At 35.3% G+C, this 11,023-nt stretch overlaps 2 protein-coding genes across 4 annotated transcripts; both read right to left on the bottom strand.

The window, feature by feature from the left end:
* Positions 1 to 518: 518 nt before the first annotated feature.
* LOC129422952 (forkhead box protein N3) lies at positions 519 to 4,508 on the bottom strand. 2 transcript variants are annotated; one of them, XM_055179100.2, is made up of 5 exons: positions 4,139 to 4,508; positions 2,926 to 3,544; positions 2,712 to 2,833; positions 2,546 to 2,601; positions 519 to 1,863 (listed from the first exon to the last, which is right to left on the bottom strand). In XM_055179100.2, exons 2-5 carry the CDS (start codon positions 3,499 to 3,501, stop codon positions 1,571 to 1,573), a joined length of 1,047 nt encoding a protein of 348 aa, XP_055035075.2. In that variant the 5' UTR covers positions 3,502 to 3,544; positions 4,139 to 4,508; the 3' UTR covers positions 519 to 1,570. The 2 variants fall into 2 exon arrangements, with proteins under 2 accessions (XP_055035075.2, XP_055035076.2); XM_055179101.2 differs by lacking the exon at positions 519 to 1,863 and adding an exon at positions 2,070 to 2,414.
* Positions 4,509 to 4,645: 137 nt separating this feature from the next.
* yif1a (Yip1 interacting factor homolog A (S. cerevisiae)) lies at positions 4,646 to 10,587 on the bottom strand. 2 transcript variants are annotated; one of them, XM_055179023.2, is made up of 9 exons: positions 10,476 to 10,587; positions 10,137 to 10,178; positions 9,541 to 9,779; positions 9,127 to 9,231; positions 8,799 to 8,877; positions 8,575 to 8,632; positions 5,649 to 5,804; positions 5,478 to 5,571; positions 4,646 to 5,273 (listed from the first exon to the last, which is right to left on the bottom strand). In XM_055179023.2, exons 2-9 carry the CDS (start codon positions 10,165 to 10,167, stop codon positions 5,115 to 5,117), a joined length of 921 nt encoding a protein of 306 aa, XP_055034998.2. In that variant the 5' UTR covers positions 10,168 to 10,178; positions 10,476 to 10,587; the 3' UTR covers positions 4,646 to 5,114. The 2 variants fall into 2 exon arrangements, with proteins under 2 accessions (XP_055034998.2, XP_055034997.2); XM_055179022.2 differs by having other exon boundaries at positions 10,137 to 10,175; positions 10,476 to 10,583.
* Positions 10,588 to 11,023: the final 436 nt, after the last annotated feature.

Raw genomic sequence — 11,023 nt, 5'->3', positions numbered from 1 at the left:
TTTAAGATAAGTCAGTGAAGTTGTTTTCAGTTTGGACAGCTCTTACATTTATTTTAGTTTAGGACTAGTCTGATTCCTGTCCAGGAAACGATACCATGTGACATTTAGGGATGAAGTATATACAATCTTAGTAATCTTGATATATTTAACCAACAAAGTAGGTACAAGGCAAGCTTTCAGATGTATTTTTGATAAGCATTTATTTCTTGAAATGGTTTTAAAAGGGTTTAAAATTGCTAAAGACTAGCCTTAAGCCTTGCCTGTGGAACCGGGGGGCAAGTGTTTTAAAACCGGTATAAAGGTCCATTTACAATCGACAATTATTGAGTTAGTATTGTTAATGTACATTTAAAAAGTGCACATAAAATCTGCAATAATACCATGTATTTGACAACTTTCCTGATTTTATATTATTTCATTTTCTTGTTTCCATACAGTTTATGTTTCTGCAGTTTAAGATAAAATGTATTTTCTGCTGAAATTCATTTTATCATTTAAAATATTAAATAAAGAAAACATTTAAAAATTCAGTACTTTATTGCTTAACTATTTTTAGTTGAAAGAAGTAGGGTCACAGTGAAATTTACTGTCAATCTGTTTAACAAACTAAAATTAAAACCAAAAACAAAACACAATAATAAAGTAAAATATAACATGCATTATGATATATAGAAAACTAGTACTGCTTTAGCATGACAATGCACAACAAGAAATAAAAGTTAGCTATTATTTTTTTCCATATACCCAAATTACAGCTGGCAGTGTGTCTCAATAATACTTGGAAATGTTGAATATTGTACTGTAAAAAAATGTTCTCTTAAAAAAGCACATCAGAACTTCACCCCTTTAATTTAAATACAGAATACAGTAAAGCTTTAAAGGGGACATTTCACAAGACTTTTTTAAGTCTTTGGTGTCCCCAGAGTACATATGGGAAGTTCTAGCTCAAAATGCAAATTAGTTGGTCTCTGCACCAAATGGCAGTGCCGTGGTTGGATAGTGCAGATAAAGGGGCGGTGTTTTTATAAGATGATTCCCTTCTGACATCACAGGGGGAGCCAAATTTCAATGACCTATTTTCACATGCTTGTTGAGAATGGTTTACCAAAATTAAGGTACTGTTTTCTAGGTTATAGCACTTAAACAAGGATAAGTCTGATTTTCATGGTATGTCCCCTTTAAAGATCAAATTGGTAACATAATGAACAATGGCATGGAAGTGCATTCATTTTTTCTTATCAGACATGACATAAAAACAATAAATATGTTTGTTCTTTTTGACAAATATTTTGTCATTTTGCAGATGGTTTTTACCACTGTTAAAAATATACACAAAGAGCAAGAATAAGCCCACATGATTTCTCACAGTGCTGTCAGACCCCTACACGTCTTTTTTAAATCACTACATTATTTGGGTTTGCTTGTGTTGCACATTTCATGACAGTAAATAAAAATACAGGCAGTTATAAAGTGACAATAGTACATCAAGCCAAGGTTTTTTAAGAGCTTCCACAGTGGGCCCTTTCCCCATTAACCTTCCTTGCTTGTACATACCACACATTTATTAGTGTCAGTGGTTGCCTCCTGCAAGATCAAGCAGTGACCCCGCAGCCTCCTGTGCCTCCGCATCAAGCTGCAGTATCTCAACCGTCTCCAGGTCCAACTCAGTTTCTCCTGGAAGAACCAAGTACTGATACTGCTGGTATTGATAATAGTGTAACTCAATGTAACCACTGTCTCCCAACGGATCTTTCTCTGAATCCTCGCCTGAAACTTCTGTGAGGTCTACAGACTCCATTGGGACCAACTCTTCATGATCTGGTGTCAAAGAGCAGGATGGGTTTGAAGAGAGAGATTCGAGATCTGAGGACAAGTTGGACAAATGTTTAATGTGATAGCATATAGAACCAAGTTCTACAAGAAACACAAATGGGAAAATATTCACAAGCACTTAAAAATAAAGGTGCTTATAAAGGTCTTCACAGCGATGCCATAGAAGAACCATTTGGTCAAAAGTTCTTTAATTTACTTATTACCTTTGTATAATCTAAAAAATATTTTTTTCCGCCACAAATAAGGGTCTTTGAATGTTATAGGATCTTTATGGAACCATTTAGCACCTTCATTTTTATGAGCACACTATAGCTAACCTTATGAACCTCACTAAACTATTTATCTAATTTTCATAAACATTTGTTATTGTATTATAATCTAATTGGTAATAAACAGTGAAAGATCTAAGCAATAAAACCAAGTAAACCATTCATTAATGACCCTGCAGTAAAACAGCCAGGCAGGCATAAAGAGCCGGTCATCACGTCATCACATGACTATAGGTTGCTTGGGTAATGTCCGGCTGTTACCAAGACAACGGCTCACAAACATACCAGCATTCCAAAAAAAAAGAATGAAGCCTAGTAAAAGCCCAAGAGAAGGTAGTACCAGAATATATGTACTGTTATTAAACTCATAAGTGTTTGATATTTTTATTGTTTGTGTTTAGTATACTTTCATCATAATTAAATCTAAAAGAAGTGTGGCTGACCTGATATTTCCAATGTGTCACTAATGCAGCTCTGCCCATTATTAGATGCCTCCAATCTGTTCAAAATGCAAGTAAGATACGCTCATACACTAAAATAAAGCAGTCATTTGTCCCTATACATTAAATACAATAAATAGCACCATGCATATATGTATTATTAACTCACAAAACAGAATTGTTTAACAAGTTGCTGTTGGTACGATGGCAGTAGTGCGTTTTTCTAAGAACCTCCAGAAGAGCCGGACGATACTGTGGACAGACACGCCACAGTGAGCCCTTTCCAACAGACTGTAACACACACAAAAAATCGTATTAAATAAGGCTATAAAGTTAACTCGTCAATGCTACACACACAGTACAAGAACAGGCGATCGGCGTACTTGACTCTTATCACGATGTATTCGTTGGAAACTCTTGCTCAAGGACAGATTGTGTCGAACTGAGTTCCTCCAACCACTTGAAGCTTCTCTGTAGTAGGGGAAGTTGTTGACAATCCATTCATAAATATCTTTCACAGGGAGTCGTTTCTCTGGCGAGTCTTCGATTGCCATGAAGATGAGACTGCTGAAAGAGTAAGGTGGCTTTGCGGGACAGGAAGGAAGGGACTGGGTGGAAAAGTTGTGCAATGGCTGGGGCAGATTGGTAACTCTGGGCATGGGCTGCAGGGGCAAAAGGTTCCCTCTTTGATGTAGCCAGCTAAGGCAGGTCAGGTCATCCTGGTCAGATTTTGTGGTGGGATTAAGGCAGTGTGACCCTCCAGATATCTGAGGGGTTGATGAAGACTGGAGATAAGATGGTGGGAAAGAATGGGTAGGGGTGGTTGGGGAGAGAGGGAGTGAAGCATGGAGGACAGCAGCAGGGTGTGGAAGAGAGAGGGATAGAGATAGATTTTCTGAATGATTTCTAGGGGAATGCAAAGGAGAATGGGGTGGCAGTGCGTGTGTGTTTTCCTCCATGTGTCTTCTATCAGGGTACAGATCCACACATTCACCTGATGAACTGTAGAAATACACAAGCGGATATTAATGAACACACATGTAAGGATGTCTTATTAAATATATAGCTATATATTTATTCTTATTCATTTCTGTAATGTCTGAAAGTTATAATAGTATAAATTGTACTTTTTTTACAATACAACGCAGCTTGACAAAGAAAAGCACTTTACAAAACTATAAAATAAACACTTAAAGGTATATTAAAACAAGTGAAGGTGAAAATGGAGAACCCTGGTTCCCACAGAAGTCACATTCCTTTCCAAATGTAACAAGAATACTGAGAGAACGTCTTAGTAAATGATTAAGCAAGCTAACCAACCAAGTCCTAATGTACCAAATCAGCCAGTATACTAAACAAACACGGGAATATGGCAGAATTAATGCGCAATATGAAATATTAAAAAGTATGCATAACAAAAATGCGCAAACATTTCACCACCTAACACAAACAGAGAAAGCCAAGCCACATGGTCCATACACCTGAGAAAATGGCGTAAGAATATTAAGTTACATTTAGAATAATTGCCCACGCATTCATGCTCGCGTGAACCTTTCATGTCAAGACAAAAGAAGTAAAGAAGAACGAAAAACTTACCCAGACTGTAAAGTATGAATTTACAACAATTAACCTCCAACTCCAAGCTCGTAGAAAGTGAAAGTTTCGCAAATAATGTTGAAATATTTAAAAAGAAACACTAGCACACTATCACGCTCCTGTCTGCGTTGTGTCCCTTCACACGTTTCCTTGGCAACCAGAAGGACGCTTTGCAGCCGGCTCGCCTTAAAGAGACATTTAGACACGGGCGGTGAGGCAAAACGCGTTCGGTTTAATCGTAATAAAATCTTAATATTTACTATATACTTTATGTTCGTATAACTCGTGTGTCTTTCAGCATAATGTTTATATAACTTGACTGCAAATTTTATGCACTTGTATACAACTAATTTATGTATATTCTGTAGAAAACCTAGCAGGTAACATTAAAAAGCAACTAAACAAATAACGCTAACAGTTCACAAAGTCACAAAGGTATATTACAACACATGTACAGAAATGAGATTAACAGTGTTATAAAATAATAAACCAGCACAGAAACAAATATTAAAATTTTAAATTATGGAATTTATTTGGCTATAAAGAAAACACTGTTGTTCATGCACAGAATACCAAAAATGAAGGACACTTGAGTTGACTGTGTTTCCCAATTACACATCAAACAAAAATCACAACGCAGGGCAGATAAATTAGCATTTCTCTCAAAAAGGAGTCACTAAAGCAGCACGGTGAAATCACAAGAGCTGTCGAACAAGGCTTCTTCCCAATATCCTCCAAGTGAAGATGGCAAAACACAAACTGGTGAAAGTATTTCCAACATTTAAATTTGATTTGCAAATGACTGTGCAGAATGAGACAATGTAAAAAGATATAGCTGTCCATGCCACACACAATTTCATGTTTAAGTCACTTTGTTTCTGCATCAGTGCTGAAATACTGAGGGCTGCAGCCATCCCAGTTCAGCATTGCTTCATCTTTGAAAGTTCATTTCCTTTGTTTATAAATACACTGTAGGTCACCTGACCAAATGAGAGGTGAGCCAGTAAATGATGATTGGCTGAAAGACAGCAGAGGCCACAGTAATGTACATGCCAAAGCGGGGCTTCACACTCGCTCCTGCACCCATGGAGTTCGCTGAGACTGAAGAGAGGATCTTCATTTTTAGAGAACGCACCTAGGAGAAAAAAAAAAGAATTATTTTAAAAAGTCAATGCATAAAAAAAAATTTATATTTTAAAAATGTATATGGCGTAAATGTGTGTTTTGTAAACAATGACAAAATCAAGTTGTCTGTATTCATCCATTTAATTCTTAAATTATACTGAAAACAAAAACATTAAATAAAAAGTGAAAGTCACGAACTTCTACCAATACTCACAATAAAAAACATTAGGGCGCAGGAAGACCAACCAAAGCCAACATAATAGCCGTCACTACCAAACAGCAATCCACACAACAGCGTGAAAATCATCCTAAACACAAACAGAAAACATGCCGCATGAAAACACAGGACCTGATTACGAACACAGCTCTTACAGACAGTACATACCCCACATATTTGTATCCACTGTAAGCAATAAGGTCAAATGTTGAGAGGTCTGTGTGAACTGTGAGCAGGTAAAGACTAAGCAACAAAGCAAGAACCTCAATAACGATCCAAACCAGAGCTGTGCTTGCACACAACCCTAAAACTTCTGGACTGAACCTGTGAAGAGAAATAAAACAAAGATTATTAGTGCTTTTCCATTGCATGGTACGACTCTGGTACAGCTCAGCTTGTTTTACTTTGGCAGTGACACAATTGTAAACACACCACTAAAAAATAGGAAGGGAAAGATTTCCGATTCGCTCGGTGCATCAGCATAAAAAGTTAACAATGCTTTGCAGGGTTTAAAAACTGTGCATCGGATACAAATTAGCATTTGCATCGCGATCCGATGCATCGTTAAAAACAGATTTATTTATGTATAATTATTAGTAGATGAGCTATACTTTTATTATTAATAACCAATATTTTAAGATTGCTTTGTCCTCTCTAAACTGTTGCTACAGTACATCCTGCTGACTTATCACCTGCTGGCGTATAACAACACTACGGAAACCGGTGTGTCATGAAAATCCATGGGCATCGGAAGCAAAAAAATGTGGGTGGGTCCAAAACATTTACTGGTAGTAGATGCCATTTTCTTGTATTCTTTAAATTACAACATCGCTTTTATGGCCTAAAAGCTTTGTTTATCTTGTTGTGTCTGGAAGTACAGTTGGCAAAAGCATTGAAAACAGGAAATGGAGTTTTTTTTATTATATGAAGAGTTTCGTTGCAAAACGAGATAACCACCGGTTTTTTAATTGTTCAGACTTCAGAAATCTCATTTTTTGGTTGTACATTCCAATTAATTTGATTGCAACTGCAGTTGGTTAATTTTGATTTAAATCTTCATAACTTAAAAAATACAGCTAAGTAGCACCATAAAACAAATAATAACATGATAACATAATAATAAACATCTTTTGACAAAAATGTAAAAGAATTGATTTATCTCGTTTTGCAACCAAACACTTCATTTGGACTCTAAATGAGGGCTGGGCAAAAAAAATATTTTTTGATTAATCGTTTTTTTACGTGGTCGATTCAAAATCGATTCTCAGGCCATGAATCGATTTTTTTCGATATGTATTTCCGCAAACATTGAACGTAAGATTAACGTTAATCTAATTACTAGTCTTTTTCACTCGACTGTTTTGACATTTTATAGCATAAATTTTTCATCTTGCATCAAAATTGTATTGTATTTAACATAATTGTATGCATTTGAAAATTAGAGATGGGTTCTGTTTTAATGTACCCAAGTGTACCTAAAATACAAGAGTTTAATATACAGGTTTGTGGCTCTTAATTTCTTTTTATTGATTACCCTTGTAAACTTATGTTCACAGTTTTTTTTTTAAATAAATATAGTATTTGTATTAAATCTATATTCATTAAGTTGAATCGAGTATAAAAATCTATCTGAGAATCGAATCGATTTGATAGCTTGCGAATCGAAATCGATTCGATCTGGAACATCTGAAGCGATACCCAGCCCTATAAATGAGTCAAGTGGAATGGATTTGAGGAAGCAGCAGCGGGAAAGTCAAGGCTGTAACTAAAATGCAGAGTTTAATTTATTAGGGCATTTCTCAAGTGGAATGGATTTGACTGACTGCGCTTTGACAAGTGAACAGACAAAAATGCTAAATTAGAGAAAAAGTGAGTGGGTTCAATATCATTACACTGTAAAACACTCTTTTTTTTGTTTAATCAACTTTACAATCAGATTTATTTCAACATACTATTACTTGTTATAAATACAGATGAGTTGTAATAACTTATAAAATACAGTTTTCTTATCTCTTGTCAAGATAAATAATAATGAGTTAAACTGACTTGTAAATTTGAGTTGATTCAACAATTTTTTTTTTTTAAGGCAGCAAAGAATTTTTTGTGTAGTCTTAAAAAGTAGCTTTATAGTAGTTCCGACCCTCATGTACAAATCCAATGTGAAATCGGACCGCAGTGCATTGTAATGAGGTGAATCTCATCGTATTGGTAACTGCTTTATATGTATCTTTAATGGATTGCATCAGTATGAATGTTTTTCACTGCTAAAAAGGGAGTGTGGAACTCGTACAACAAAGCACAAATGACGACATCACTTGGTTTGCTGGAAGGCGCGTGAGGATAAGCTAATCTTGAATTAAGCAATGACACTGGTAGTGATGATTCTCTCTAACCAATCAGTGATCTGCAGTGTTTACAAGTCACATTTGTGACCCTGAGGTCATATAAAAAGGTGAATAAGGTTTCCGTTGATGTGTGGTTTGTAAGGATAGGACAATATTTGGCCGAGATACAACTATTTGAAAATCTGGAATCTGAGGGTGCAAAGAATCTAAATATTGAGAAAATCAGCATTAAAGTTGCCCAAATGAAGTCCTTAGCAACACGTTATGAATAATAAATAAAGTTTTGATATATTAAGGGTAGGAAATTTACAAAATATCTTCATGGAACATGATTTTTACATAATATTTTAATTATTGGCATAGAAAAAAAACAATAATTTTGACACAAACAATGTATTTTTGGCTTTTGCTACAAATATACCAGTGCTACTTAAGACATTTTGGTATTGGTATAGATTTGATGTACTTAAAAAAGTACCAGGTACTAGGTACAGTACACAGTGGACAGGACAACCCTCAAAGGTTAGCCGTACCGAGCCATACCATGCAGTGGAAAAACGCCATGTTATATGGTGTCATACAGAACTCTAATAAATGACAACAATAACTTCTTAAAAGTATCATTTTAAATAATCAAATGCCTATGGCAAGCATTTTTATATCTATCTTTTATATCTGTACAAATTCTGCATAATGACCAAGATCTTCAGCTGATATCAGTTACAACCTATGAAATAACAGTCACATACCGTTTCTGAATTCCTAAAGCCATTCCAGCCAGTAAAATGTAGGTGATAAAAGCCATTGCTAGATGAAAACAAAGTAACATATTGTTGAGGATATCAAAACTCGTGTGCATCAACAAATCTATAGATTTCTTAATTCAACGAAATGTTAAATCACAGAGAAATTGTTGTTTTTATCAGCAGAGATGGAGAATGTGTCAGATTGTTCAAAATTAAATGATACCTACTGGGTATGTAGAGATCTGGAGCATTGACATCATGACGTGGAGTGAGAGGAGTGTCTCTATGGTAACGTACTTCCCAGTCCTGATGATTATCATAATTAGTATCATTTTTATTAGCATCAAGTACTTGCTAAGACAATTCCTTTCACTACTGCAACTATCTGAACACTTACATTACTGTAACCACACTGAACTGAACTTTTATGTATTTTATCACATCAATTTCAGATTTATTGTTATGCAAAGGGAAACACTGTACTTGCTAAAATTGGCAGAAAGCATTCAAAACCCTTATTTATATCATATGTATGATTCAAAAATGATTATATACATGATGTGTGTATGGGAACATGAGAAGCAACAGTTTCTTCATAACATATTTGGTATCAACTGCAAAGAAATACTTCAACTTGTTCACCGACATGAATCGGCTAATCTGTAGAGAAGATTACAGGGAAGACAAAACCACAACTCAATAGTTGGACAAAAGAAACGTATGGCCTGGTTTCACAGACAAGGCTTAGCTAAAGCCTTAATTAAATGAAGATGTTTAAGCATCTTTTTTATAAAAACAAAAATATGTTACTGGTGTATATCTTAAGAGATCTGTCAGTGCAAGTTATTTTCTGTTTAGACAGCTCAAATGTGATTAAGACTAGCCTTAAGCGTTGTCTGTGAAACTAGGGGGAAATTATGTACCTGTCTGCACTATTTATGTATCTCTTTAACAAGCATCACATCTCACCTCTTTGTTGACAATATCCTTGCCTTGGTTGGCAAGCGTTGAGCCATACATCATTGCAGCATTGGCCATCGGATCAGCAAAGACATTGCTCACTCCTGGATCTTGACCACCTGGTCCAACAGCCATATTATAACCCGATTCGTAGTAGTTTTGGTTGTTTATGGGTGGAGGTCCAGAACTGGTGTCATCAAAAAGAAGTGGGCCCCCCGTAGGTGGAGATGCTCTGGTTCTGGGTTTAGCTGCAGATATTTAAAGAACTGAGTTTAAAAAGGAAACTATGACATATAATGAAACCATTACTTACAAAATATGCTTGGCTATTTATGTTACAAATAATACTAGGATCAGAACACTTTCTTTCGTTTTAGGCTTGCTTTAGTTAGTATGTGATGTGGCTAACTCCAGTAGTGTGAACAAGCAGCTAAACGTGGCAGAGCAAGTATTTTATACATGACGTCATCAAATGCTTAATATATCAGTTGTTCTTCTAATTTATCTGCCAAATATTATCTGATGCTTTTAAAGCACAACATGGTGTCCACGCATGTCAGATAACACAACAATATCATGTCGAGTTGTTTCATACGTAACATTACCTCCCCGGTATCCATGTTGTTGAAAATCCATCTTCTCTCCTACTTTGAATACAATAAAATAATTCGATTAGCTTCACCACAGAATAAATTTGCAATTCAATCTAGTAAGTCTCGCCACTTAAATGTTGCCTCTGATGTCAGCATCAGACTAATAATAAACTTGCTATGTGGCTACTCTAAAAGATGACTGACAAAACGCGTCACTTTATTCTTGAACGTAGTGCAGGAGTCATTAATAATACATTCACTCCACAGAAGATGCACGCGATCGGTAGTCATTTAAAATATAATGTTAAAATATTGTTTTTAAAGTAAATTCGAGCGCTAGCTTGTACTCACAAGTACACCTTCTCCCTTACGCCCGCCTCACTCGCTTTTCATTGGCTGATGTGAAATGTGCCTGCGTGGCAAAGAATCAGAACATCACAATTTCATTGGTTAAAAACAGCATTACGCGAACGGAAGCTCAACATTTTGATTGGCTGCAGAAGGAGACAATCAAAAAGGTGACGCGTATTTATTTACCGAGGCAACCTCTAGTAAATACGAAAACAAGTTTTTCCCATAAATTCATTTAACTCGTGTACTTTTTTTAAACAACGCCGAAAACAACTGAGCACCTTTTATAAATAATTATTTAAAATAGACAAATAACACAATAATAATAATAATTTAAGGAAGACAATTAGTATTTCAACAAGATACAATGTATTTGTTGTAGTAGTTTACAGGTAAAATATAAATTTTAGAAGTATTTATGAGAGATTATGCACTAGTTTAGGACATACATTTTTGTATTTTTCTTGAAGAAATACTTTTTTTAACTACAGTTAATTGATAAAAATTAAATACTGTAGTTATAGTTTATATATTTGCTATTATAAGGT

Source organism: Misgurnus anguillicaudatus, chromosome 16 (assembly GCF_027580225.2).
Source record: "Misgurnus anguillicaudatus chromosome 16, ASM2758022v2, whole genome shotgun sequence".
NCBI lineage: Eukaryota > Metazoa > Chordata > Actinopteri > Cypriniformes > Cobitidae > Misgurnus > Misgurnus anguillicaudatus.
This window is presented reverse-complemented; position numbering and strand designations above follow the sequence as displayed.